The sequence below is a fragment of the Plecotus auritus genome (assembly GCF_963455305.1).
Source record: "Plecotus auritus genome assembly, chromosome: 3".
Classification (NCBI taxonomy): Eukaryota; Metazoa; Chordata; class Mammalia; order Chiroptera; family Vespertilionidae; genus Plecotus; species Plecotus auritus.
Window position 1 is genome coordinate 179,891,004 of NC_137772.1, and position 13,730 is coordinate 179,904,733.

The 13,730-nt window shown below is 35.5% G+C and overlaps 1 protein-coding gene across 5 annotated transcripts in view; it reads left to right on the forward strand.

Moving 5' to 3' along the window:
- SCAF11 (SR-related CTD associated factor 11) overlaps positions 1-13,730 on the forward strand; it is an 83,892-nt gene that overhangs the window by 42,934 nt on the left and 27,228 nt on the right. For 4 of the 5 annotated variants that reach the window (XR_013960094.1, XM_080659430.1, XM_080659431.1 and 1 more), the window contains exons 4-5: positions 7,080-7,157; positions 13,453-13,553. Coding sequence is in view for 4 of the 5 variants with exons in the window: in XM_080659430.1 (XP_080515556.1) it covers positions 7,080-7,157; positions 13,453-13,553 (179 nt within the window). In the remaining variant the exon portion in view is untranslated. The remainder of the gene's footprint in view (positions 1-7,079; positions 7,158-13,452; positions 13,554-13,730) is intronic. The other variant, XM_080659432.1, reaches the window with a different exon arrangement.

Sequence of the window (13,730 nt, forward strand, 5' to 3'; positions counted from 1 at the left end):
AGATTATAATGGAGCTAAAAAATCCCTTTTACCTTCAAGTCATAGCCATCATAGCATTGTAGGGCAATGCATTACTCACATATTTGGGGTGATGCTGGTGTAAACAAACTCACTGTGCTGCCAGTCGTATAAAGTATAGCACATACCATTATATACATAATACTTGATAAGATAAACAGCTATGTTACTGGGTTATAATTTACTATACTATACTTTTAATTGTTATTTTAGAATTATTACTCTTTCTACCTATTAAAAGTTTGCTATAAAGCAGTATGCTGTGTTAAACTGGCAGCAGTATCATATATATTGTGAATATCATGTTTCTTGAGTGCATTTTATCTTTTGCTCGATTTAATCTCTCTTGTTTGGTATAGTCACATGCTGTACAGGCTTACAGCCTAGGAACAATAAGCTATAACACATATTGTAGGTTTTCACAACAATGCAGTCTCCTAATGATGCAATTGCACTTTTCAGAATGTGTCCCCATTGTTAAGCAGCACTTAACTGTCAATAATTAGAAAGGCGAAAGCTAGAGAAGTCTGACACATGGCTGTGGTAGTGACAACTGATTATAATTATGAACCCCTATAGACAAGAAGATACCCCTTTTACACACATACTGGTTAAGAAAATAGGGTTTATGATTTGGCAGGTTGCCAAGAAGTGGTTAAAATTTTGGCTCTTAAGTTACAAGTTTGAGAACTTGGAAACATTTCATGCTTGAAGTATTCAAGAGTTTTTACTGTATTTATTTATTTATTTATTTTTTAATATATTTTATTGATTTTTTACAGAGAGGAAGGGAGAGGGATAGAGAGTTAGAAACATCGATGAGAGAGAAACATCGACCAGCTGCCTCCTGCACACCCCGCACTGGGGACGTGCCCGCAACCAAGATACATGCCCTTGACCGGAACCTGGGACCTCTCAGTCCGCAGGCTGACGCTCTATCCACTGAGCCAAACCGGTTTCGGCAGTTTTTACTGTATTTAAAGGGACATGCAATAATATATTGATTACAAGGTTCTTGATATCCACCAGAGTTCTTTTCTCTTTTAAGAAATAAAAAATATTTTCTTATCTTTTAAGTAATTTTTGAAATGTCATTAACTTTCTTACTATAAGCAAATTACCCTCCCTCAATTTATTTATCTTAGCCTTCCATTTCATATCAAATGCTGACAGCTTCAGTTTGAGAAAGTAAGGTTAATGAAATAAAAATTGGACAGTTGGCAAAGGTATGTTTTCTCTCATGAGACTAGAAATGAAGAAAGTTTTACTATGGTGACATACCGTTCTTGAAGATGTCAAACAACAGTGTTCAATGCAGACAGGTGAGGAATATATTCTTGAATTAATATTAAATACCAAAAATCAAAATATGACTGACTTATATCTTGACTACTGATGTATTTTATATACAGATGTTCCTTTATACAGCAAATATAAATCTACATATCATTCTGGTGATTAGACTATTTTTCAATTACAAATTCAGCAAAATTTTATTGTCTGAATTTTTTCAATCAGTTTTTCCTAAAATTTATATTTTTCTTTATTCCTAAACCTCTCTGTTGTATAGCGCTCTGTAAATAATAATTTAAACATACCTGTGGAGTGCTACTGTTAGTCCTTACCTTTATCATTTATAAAACATTGTCAGATACATTATTTAATTTAATTGTTACAAGCTATGCAATAAGTGATTTAGGGCTATCTAATCATCTTCCTTAAAGTGGGTTAGAGAGGTTGCTAGTTCTGATTTCACCAAAACTTGAATGTGTGACTAATTTTTACAAATCCTCCATTGTTTTCATCTTGTAGATTAATCCTCTGGCAAAACCTTTAGTAGAACAAAGAAAATTTGTACATTTTGAACACTCATTACCTATGTAATAGACTTTCACTTAATAGTCCATTTTCACCAGTTGGGTAAATTAATGTATATTTCTGTATAGCCTAATTTTAAATATCAGAGTTTGTAAAATGATTTATACAGGTAGTTTACAGAATTTTCTGTTTTTATATTAGAAAAAGAAAGTCTTAACTATTAAGTGTCAAAAGAAATTAAGATTAAAAGTAATTCTACCCAACTGTGGTAATGTATTTTTGAGAACCCGAAAGGATTTCCTTTGAGTAGTTAGATAAAATGCTTTCTTGTGTTAATTTTCACTGATAGCCATTATCCTTTAGGAATACATTCCTGAAAGCTGTTATAAAGAACCACAGTTTCACTAATATGGAATGATGAGGACTGTCTCCAGGACTGTCTTGAAAGAACTGGTTAAGTGTGGTAGGGAACATGTAGGCGGACTACAGGTGAGCACTTTCTTTGGAGGTCCAGGCTAGGTATCTTGGAACCATCAACTTGAAAGGATAGGTCCTGGTGAAAAACTTTAAAATAAGCATCAACCTCTAATGGTGTGCATTTCTAAATCATCTTTATTTGATTTTGAACTAAGTTTTATATAATGTGCTGTATTTATTAGTAGGAGAGATAGATGTTCTAGAGATTCCCATGAACAGACAAACCTTGATGTTAAACATAGATACTGAGCTTTAGTCTTTAAGCACTTATCTTTAACACTTGCTTCTCTCTCTCTAGGAGGGGCTATCTGTAGGCAGCCTTTGTGATTGAGGATAGAGCAGCAGCAGGAAGCAAGAAATATTAGAAATCAAGAATCCTGAATTCCCAAATAAGGAAGGTTTCCTGTTCTTACATTTAAATATGGGTTTGTCTGAGCTGGGAATTTACAACGCTTCAGAATACTAGGGTATGTTTTACTGAAATCATTAGGAAGATTTTTTTTTTTCTATCAATATTGCCTCAACTGATACAGAGCATTCACAGTAAAATGTAAATAAGCTCTGTTTTTAAGTATACATTACAATGTAAAGCAGGGATCAAGTTCTATTATATTTACTAGCTGTGTCACAAAGTTGAATGATGATATTGGACTGCTTTGATTATGAAACTAATTAAATTAGATACTATAAAATTATTAAAATGAAAGCCATGTTGATTTAAAAGGTAAATAATTAATGAAGAGTATGTTTGTTGTATATAAGGAATCAAGATGGTGAATTATCAAGCGGTATTTATTTTTGTTGTTTATAAGTGAAACAAAATTTGGGATAATTTTCTCCAAAACTAAAATTATCTTAAGCAGAATGGGCAGTTCTGTTAGTTAAAAATATTCTACATTAGTTTTAAATGTGAATTTTTAAAACCATATAACTTAAAAATTAAATTAGTTCAGTGATACAAACTGGGAAACTAAGATTAAAATGTCTTTGAATTTTCCAAATGGGTATCTGCTGGATCTAAGGGTGAAGTACCTTTGGAAATGCCTTAAAATTAGGGCAGTGCAAATAATTTAAAAAAAATCTATTTGTAAAACTTTTCTATTATAGCTATTTGATCATCACACTATATATGTAATTTTATGCTTTACTATCTAGTAATCATGGTGTCTTTGAACTTTGTGTTGAAGTAGCTTATACTTTTCTTACCTTAACAAAAATTGAAGATCTGCTTAATTTTTGAATATCTGTTTTAATTTATTGAAGTATGCTATGAAGATTTAACTCAAAATAACTGAATTTCTTTTCTGTTTCCCTCTTGAAATGCTTTGCTAAACTATTCTAAGGTCAGAAATGGATATCATCATTTCTCAGTAGCAATAGCAAAGATATTTTATCTACCCTAGGTAGCTTGTTTTCTGAGCTATTTACTTTTGTTAACTTGGAGACCATAACTTGGTTTTAAGAAATTTTTCTGATTGAGCCTGAACCAAAGAAAATCTATTAACTTATTTTCTAGTGTTAACTAGATTGTTTTTTAGGAAATGTAAGTATATGCAGATTGTGATAATAGATAGCAATGTTTTTCCAACTACTACTACTTTTTCTTCTGTTTTCTTTCTTTTTTTACATGATAGTAGTGGAACCTTTCAAATGAAATCCATAGATAAATCCATGGCAATTATGCATACAGAAAAAAAAAATAAAAACAAAATCTTACTCAGAACCCCATTATTTAGAACAGTTTAAAATGGAATGGCTCAGGTTAAAACTATCAGTTTGAACATTATAAAGGAAAAAGTGCCATTTAGCTGATGTCAACAGAGGACATTTAATAAAGAAAATGGGATTGTGTAATTTCAGAGTTTTTGAAAGATTCAGTGCATCTGATATAGAATACATTTTTTGAACACAGATAGTGGCTTTCTTTGGATCTTCGTGTTACATATTGAAATAGCTATAATAAAATGATAAACTTTAATTTTCATGTCATGAACTTTGCAAATTCCAACAAAAGATTATTAAGGACTTATGTCTCTCACAAGTACACAGGTGGGCAAAGAAGGTTTACAGTTGTTCGTATGGAAAAAGATGTGCAGTTATGATTATCACAATAGCTTTATTAACTCTGTTTAACATACTCACAACTGTAAACCTGCTTTTGCCCACCATGGTATATATACATCATATTGTGGTTTATTAATGGACCAAGCTATTTTATTGTTAGTCCAATAAAGCTAGTTGATGGACTTTATACAATATTTAATATATTCCAAACACTCTTATAAGATTATTAATTCCTTTTTTCCCCCATAAAAACCTTAGAAATAAGTTCTATTAGTATCTCCATTTCACTAATAAGGTAACTGAGAAACAGAGAGACTATGTTACTTGCATAAGATTATACCCAAGGGCAGGGTATGAAAATAGAATATAAATCCAGAGCCTTTACACATCTTAATATTTTTTTAATAAACATTGAAGGGAACATATTTTTATTTATTATTTTATCTTTTTAGGAATGTTTATCAGAATTTACCTTAAAAATAGAAATCAAAATACATTTTGAAATTTTGGTAAAAAGAAGTACTTAAAGGTTTTTACTTATAATATTCTTTGGCTAATATAACCTAGACCCATGGTCGGCAAACTGCGGCTTGCGAGCCATATGAGGCTCTTTGGGCCCTTGAGTGTGGCTCTTCCACAAAATACCACAGCCTGGACGAGTCTATTTTGAAGAAGTGGCGTTAGAAGTTTAAGTTTAAAAAATTTGGCTCGCAAAAGAAATTTCAGTCGTACTGTTGATATTTGGCTCTGTTGACTAATGAGTTTGCCGACCCCTGACCTAGACTAAGAATTACATACAGTAAATGCTAATGTGGTAAACAACAATCACATATTCATGATGTTGAGTTCTTTGAACTAGAATTGGTACTTGTAGTGCATTATTAAAAATAATGTGGACAGCTTTGTTGCCACTTGTAGTAAAGCTTCTTAAGGTTAAGCTTTCTGTAGGGAAAGTAATAGCATCCTACACCCATAGTACGTAGAAGTAAGCTGAGCTGACTTCTAACAGTCTGATCCAATTTAATATAGTAAAGTCACATTTCCTAATTCAGAATGTGGTAAAGCATTTTATCAAGGCCTACTTACTTAATTTTAACAGAGTAATAAAAGAAACACAATTTATATTTTGGTTGTTTCCAAAATGAGTCTCAGGCTTTGTGAAAATGTATTATATAATCAAGGGCTGCATAGAGTCTGGCCTATGTGTACTTGTACAAGCGTATCTTGATGTGTGCCAAAGTCCAGCGTGGTAAAAATCACATTTTTTCACTGGGGAATATAAGATAATTTATCAAAATTCCATTACTATCTATGGTCTTTTAGACTATTACTATTAAATTGTTAAAATCCTGTTTTACTTTTTGAAATATTTTTTAAGTTTTTTTTAATATATGTACTTATTGATTTCAGAGAGGAAGGGAGAGGGAGAGAGAGATAGAAACATCAGTGATGAGAGAGAATCATTGATCGGCTTCCTCCTGCATGTCCCCTACTGGGGATCGAGCCCACAACCCCAGCATGTGCCCTTGACCGGAATCGAACTTGCGACCCTTCAGTCTGCAGTCCGACGCTCTATCCACTGAGCCAAACTGGCTATGGCATTTTTAAGTTATTAATAAATCATAGGTATGAATAATATCACCTTTTAGTATTTTCTTAACAGGCTACAGAGTCTTTACCCTTCTGCTCTAGTAGACAATTCCATCTTAAATTGTTAAGATAATAAACCCATTCCTATACAAATATTTAATATTATCAAAGAAACTCTTAATTACAGCTGATGCACATTAATTTTTAAGGCATAGGAAATATATTTACATGAAAATAAAGTTCACTTAGAATCACAGAGTGATTAAAGGACATTTTTTCTTAATCTATAAAGATTGCCTGCAATTCCATTTGAAAAGACAAGCAACCTAATAAAAAAGCTAAGCAAAAGGCGTGAATAGTTTTTATCTTAAAAATATGAAAATATGCTCAACCTAACTCAAAAACTATAAAATTAAAAATATTGTGGCATACTATGCTGTTAAGAATGAGGCAGCTTTGAAATAGTAATATGAACTAATCTAAAGTATATAATTAAGAAAAATAAAATTCAATCAGCATATGAATTAATTAGACATAAAAGATACATATGTATGTATATGCATTGGTTTATCTCCAAAAGGATATATAAGAAATTACTTCTGGAGAGGGCATCTAGGTGGCTGCGGGGAGGAGTAGAGGAATCCTTCATTTTCTTCACATCTTTAAAAAGTTTTTATTGCTGGCTTAACTTCCTATTCAAAATAATTCATTTTTAGAGACAATATTGTCATAGAATATTAAAATCTGTAAGGGACCTGTATCTGCCATTCCTTTTACAGCTGATTTTGAGTTGCTCAAGAGCTTTCGATCATAGAGCCGTTGATTTCAGCCCAGTAGTTCTCAAATGGACAAGCAGGTCTTCCTAGATATATAGAGATCTTATTTCTCTTCATCATTGTATTCCACTTACCTAGTATACAGTAGATGCTCAATAAGTATTGGAATGAATTCAACAAATTTAAGGTATTTATTACTCTGTGGCACAAAGTATTTCATCACCTTTGAAAGAAGAAAAATTTTTTTCTGTTTCCTGTTCAAATGTGTTTGTTATATATTAATTTTTATTCTAAAGAAACATTTCTAAAGTTATAAATTGTTAAATCATTTTTCAGACACAGGCTTCATGTCCCATTGACCGAAAACCTTTTCAAGCAGTGTTTAAAATCAGTGCATTGGAAGGTTGTGTTAAGGTAAGGCTTAGATTTTATTTTGCAACATGAACAGTATAAATACAAACTTAATTCAATTTTGTTTTAAAAGAGTTCCAGTTTGAATAAATTTGTGACTTGTTCAACTTTAGCTTTAATATGTGATTAACATTCCCCCTTAGCATGACAAACCCAGACTTTTCTACAAGGATTCAGAAATTCTTTTTTTTTCTTTGCCCGCTAAAGAGGATATATTAATGGTAGTCACATTATATTTTTCTACAAAATATATTAGATTTCTAAAAGAAGTTCACATTAAGTTGTAGTTACGGAATATTTAAATTTTTAAAATATTTTTAGTGTGAGGACCTTTATTTCAAAAACATTTACTGGTTAATTGGATAGTGCTTTGAATACATTTTTTTTTTCTTATTATTTCAGAGAGGAAGGGAGAGGGAGAGATAGAAACCCCCTGCATATGGGCTCGAGCTCACAACCCAGGCATATGCCCTGACTGGGAATCGAACCATGACCTTCTGGTTCATAGGTCGACACTTAACCACTGAGCCACACCAGCTGGGCTGAATATATTATTAATTGAAAAATATTTGAAATGGACTATTAGATTCAAAGACCAACCCTCACAAAAACTTAAGTCCAAAATACTTGAAAAGTATGTTTTCATAAAAAAAGCTGTGTTGAGAAGAGTAAGCCAGTAAAATTAAATATAAAATGGTGTCTTTGTTCTTAAATTCTGGTGTTTGAAGAAAAATGAGTAATTGGAGAAAGGAAGGTTTGTGGAGATGGAGAGGGACTTTTCAGTTTCAAGATTGGCATAGGCAAATTACTTTATTCTTTTATTAAGTACTAGAGGTCTGGTGCATGAAAATTCATGCACTGGAGGGGGGTCCATCAGCCCGGCCTGCCCCCTCTCACAGTCCGGGAACCCTCAGGGGCAGGAGGCAACCCGACGATCGGGGGAAGGTGATGCCCCATCACACCTCTGCTGCTGCCACTGCTGGCAGCGCAAGCCTCGGCCAGCCCTGGTTACCTGAGCCTCAGGTGGCTGGGCAGCCGCCATCCGAGGCTTGGCTGTGCCTCGGGCTGGCCCTGGGTGGCTGGGCAACCGACATCCAAGGCTGGGCAACCGACATCCAAGGCTTGCCTGTGCCTCGGGCTGGCCCTGGGCAGCTGGGGGCTGAGGAGACTGGGGGACTCCGGAGGCAGGCGCCCCAGCAGGGCTGAGAGGACTGAGCGCTGCCATCTTGTGGCTGTGGGCGCCGTCATCTTTGAGGGCATGGCAGTCAATTAGCATATTCCCTCCTTATTGGCTGTGGGCACTGCCATCTTTGCGATGGTGTGAGGGTCAATTAGCATATTCCCTCTTTATTAGATAGGATAGTTTTATTATAATGCTTAATCCTAATCACATCTCTGAGATGCACACACCATACATACCTCATTGATGTTAATTATTATAAACCACAATTATGATTTGTGTTCACATTTTTGGCTTACAAATAAAAGAAATAGGAACATATTCCTGAGTTAATGAGTAAAAGGTGAAAAGAGAAATGGGCAGTAAGTAGTTAAATAAAATGTATAAGGAGATTTTTAAAATTATATATATATATATATATATATATATATATATATATATATATTTATTATAATTGGACATTGCCTTTTGTTCCAAGAATATCTCTTATAGCAAAAGAAAGTCTTTAATCATGTGTTGTGTTATGTCTCATATCTTTTAATCTGGAACATTTTCTTAGCCTTTTTTTCATGACTGTTTTTAAGAAAAAATTTATTTATTTAATTTTATTGACTTTATTGGGGTGACATTGGTTAATAAGATTATATAGGTTTCAAGTGTGCAATTCTATAATACATCATCTGTATATTGTATTGTGTGTTCACCACCCAAAATCAAGTCTTCTTTTGTCATCATTTACACTCCTTTTACTCTCTTCTACCTGCCTCACCACCTTTCCCCTCTGGTAATCACCATATTGTTGTCTCTTTGTATGATTTTTTTTTTCTTAATCCTTTCACCTATTTTACCCAATCCCCTTAAAAGTTTGTTCTCTATGAATCTGTTTCTATTTTGTTTATTTATTTTGTCCATTTGATTCCACATGTAAGTGAAATCATATGGTATTTGACTTTAAGAAAGAGATTTCTTGAGGTATCTCTAACAAGTCACAAAGGATATACAGCTAAAATGGGAATATTCAATATATACATATATGATGCCATTGATGTGAAAAATACTGTTCCTAAGTAGCATTATAAGTCTATGATAGCTTGGTTGCTCTCTGTGTGAATAGGGAGGGAATGGAAACAACATACAACTATTTAAGCACTAGATGTTCTCATTATAGGTATTTATATTTTGTTTTGATATATATGTATATATATTTAAATATCTTTTATTGATTTTAGAGAGAGAGGGAGAAACATCGACGTGAGAACGAGACATCTATTAGCTGCCTCCTTTGTGCCCCCTATTGGGGATCAAGTTGTGTGCCCCTGATCAGGAATCTAACCCGCGACCTTTTGGTACATGGGTTGACACTCAACCACTGAGCCACACCACCCAGGCTGTTGTATTTTTAACAGATGAATCTCAATATACAAATAAGACTGCAATTCAAATAAAAATATACATGAAAAATGATTTTGCTTGTAATTATGTAAGTCTGTACATTTATGCAAATTAGTATATATTTTGGAGAAAAGATATAATTGTGTAATCCTATCTAATAAAAGAGTAATATGCAAATTAGCCATCACTCCGCTACACCCACAAGCCACGCCCATGAGCCAATCAGGAGCGAATATGCAAATAAACCCAACCAAGATGGCTACCGCCACAGAGAGCAGGAGGGAGGCATGGGTTTCCCCAGCAATTGAGGAAGCCAAGCTTTCTGCCTGCCTTTGCCAGCCTAGGCCTCCACTCAAGGCTACAAAGTTTCAATGATAGAAGATACATAAAACCAAACAGAAATGGTGGCAGCGACGGAGCTGGAAAGAGCAGCAGGCTAGGGTTGCCCGCGGCGATGGAGGAAGCCAAGCTTCTGCAGCCCTGGCCTGCCCAGGCCTCCACCTGAGGCTACAAAGTTTCAATTATAGAAGATACATAAATCCCCCCAAAAATGGCTGCTGCCACGGAGCAAGCAGAAGGCTTGGCTCCGCTCCAGGCTACAAAGTTTCAATTGTAGAAGATAAATAAACCCCAGATACCAGGGCCTCCGCTTGGGTTGCCAGGGGCGTGGCCAGCCTGCAAACCACCACAGGCCCCTCGCCCAGGCCGCCCCACGCCCCAAGGGAACCCCCACCCTGATCCGGGACACCCTTCAGAGCAAACCAGCTGGCCCCCACCCATGCACCAGGCTTCTATCCTATCTAATAAAAGAGTAATATGCAGATTGACCATCACTCCAACACACTAGATGGCTGCCCCCATGTGGACACAAGATGGCCAGCAGGGGAAAGGCAGTTGGGAGGGACCAGGTCTCCAAGGGAGGGCAGTTGTGGGCGATCAGGCCAGCAGGGAAGGGCAGTTAGGGGTGACCAAGCTGGCAGAGGAGGGAAGTTTGGGTGACCAGGCCTGCAAGGAAAGGCAGTTGGGAGGGACCCAGGCCTGCAGGGGAGAGCAGTTGGGGGGGGGGGGGAACCAGGCCTGTAGGGGAGGGCAGTTAGCGGTGACTAGGCCTGCAAGGGAGAGCAGTTAGGGGTGACCAGGCCTGCAGGGGAGGGCAGTTGGAGGAAAACAGGCTGGCAGGGGAGTGGTTAGGGGGTGATCAGGCTGGCAGGCAGAAGCTGTTAGGGGCAATCAAGAAGGCATGTAGGGGAGCAGTTGGGAGCCAGCAGTCCTGGATTGTGAGAGGGATGTCCGACTGCCCGTTTAGGCCCGATACCACCGGGATTTGGCTTAAACAGGCAGTCGGACATCCCTCGAGGGGTCCCAGATTGGAGAGGGTGCAGGCTGGCCTGAGGGACACACACCCCCATGCACGAATTTCGTGCACCTGGCCTCTAGTATTATAATAAAAATTAAAGCATGACTTCTCTGAAAGATGTTCTAGAGCAGTGGTTCTCAACCTTTCTAATGCGGTGACCCTTTAATACAGTTCCTCATGCTGTGGTGACCCCCAACCATAAAATTACTTTCGTTGCTTCTTCATAACTGCAATTTTGCTACTGTTAATGAATCGTAATGTAAATATCTGTGTTTTCCAATCGTCTTAGGCGACCCTGCTAGCAATTCTCAACCTGTGGGTTGCGACCCACAGGTTGAGAACTGCTGCTGTAGAGCCTAAGACCATCGGAAAACACAGATATTTACATTACGATTCATTAACAGTAGCAAAATTACAGTTATGAAGTAGCAACGAACGTAATTTTATGGTTGGGGGTCACCACAGCATGAGGAACTGTATTAAAGGGTCGTAGCATTAGAAAGGTTGAGAACCACTGCTCTAGAGTATATGTTATGTTGCTGATGGTTCATTAGCATGAGCTAGTTTCCAAATATATTTTCTTACAAAATTTTGTTCTTTTGCTTCATATGAAATTTTGTTCTTGGAATAAGAATTTGTTTTATTTAATGAGGCTTAAAAGTTTGGTGCATTGTTCATCTAATTTTGTGAAACTTAACAAAGTATTTCTTATATGTGATATTATCCTTGTACTCTCAATATTTTCCTTCGCTTCTTTTGAATCTTCACTTATTCTTTTCCCTTTACAGCTGAACTTGAATGAGACATCTACATTTACTTACTCCATTTTTTCAATTCCCCAGTTCCATTGACAATTCACCTCTGTCATTTTGTTTTACTAAAACTGTCCTCACTAAGGGCCAGAATAATCTGACTGGCCTGTCTCATCCTTTCTGCATGTAATGCTGTTGAGTATTTTTATTTCCTTTGGCTTCTAGGTTTACTTCTCTTATGGGTATATATATATAAGAATGTGTGTATGTATGTATGTTTGTTTCTTTTACCGACCTTTTACAATCTTCTTTGCCATCTCCCTGCCCTTCTTACTTTTTCTTAAATCATTGGGACTCCTCATAGAATCTTACTTTCACTTCTCTAGGTATACTTTCCCCTTAAGTCTTCTCAACTGCTTCAGTAGCTGTTAGTACTATCTATATTTGTATAGCTCCTAAAATTCTGTCACTAGCCTAGGTATTTTTCCTTAGAACCAGACTTGTATTTTCAACCACTTGTTGGATATCTCCATCTATAATACAAAAAGAATGAACATTAACAAATCTAAAAAGTACCAGGGAATTTTCCTTTTTTTACCTCTCATCCATCTTTACCTATTCCTTCTGCTCAATGTCTTCTTAAATTTGTTTCTTCATGTCTCTATTAACTCTTAGTAGGCTCTCATGCTGCCATCTAGACTGGTTCTGCCAATAGAAATATACAAGCCAATCTGTAATTTAAAAGTTTTAATAGTGATGTGAAAAGTGTAAAAAAACCTAAATTTTTATAATATGTGTTTAATTCAACGTATCTATTTCAACATGTAATATTTTTGAAGAATTGTTATTGAGAGATTATCTCTTTTTGTTGCTGTCTTAAGTCTTTGAACTCCTGTGTATATTTTACGCTTAGAGTGCATCTCGATTCAAACCAGCCACATTTCAGGTGCTCAGTAGCCTTATGTGGCTAGTGACTGTTTTCTCAGCATAAATTTAGACTATGCATTGTTAAGAGCTTCTGATTTTCTGGTTTTTATAGTTTCTCCTTAACTGCTTCATTCTTCACATTACTGCCAAAGTTAATACTAAAAAAAAAAAATTTATTTGATCATCTCATTTACTTGCTTTAAAAACCTCACTTATTCTCTGATTCCTATAGAATTGTTTTATTATTCAAGGCCCTTTATAATATGGTCCTAATACTTTATATCACCTTCCCCATCTGCATTGGCTTCTGGGTTCTTTCCTTAATTTAGAGTAATTTTTTTCCTTAGACAAATTTTACTCATTCTCTAAGAACAATTCATAAACCATGTATTCATTAAAGTCTTTTCTAGAATTAATTTTCAGTCAATGTTTATGCTGATCTGTGCTTATATCTCTATTATGAGCACTTAATCTGTTTACATGCCTATCTCCCCCTAATTTGTTTCCCCAGAGCTTAGCATGTATATTAAGTTTATAATTTAGCATGCTCGAATGAATAAGCGTATGTATTTGGGCTAGAGTTTCATTCAGACAGTTTTGTTTAATTTTTTTTTTCAAGGGAGAATTGATAGGTTATTATTTGTGATACTGGATTATCACTCTAAATAGGTGATTTTGCTTTTCTCATAGGTTCAAGTAAAAAGACAGTTGAGAGAAGCAAAAGACAAGATAAACGAAAGCTCTTTTAAGAAACAGCTCTCCTGTCATGAAAATTCTAAAAGCTGTATGAGGTTAGTAATGAACTTTAGATGTGGAATCCAATGTGTAGAATCAGAAGGTAACTAGTAATAAAATTGAATATATTTTTTAATGATGTGGAGTTTAAATATATTTAATTACTTCTTTTAAAGCATGTACTTGATAATTTAAGGAAGGACCAGCTATAATCTGAGAATATAATCTGAGCT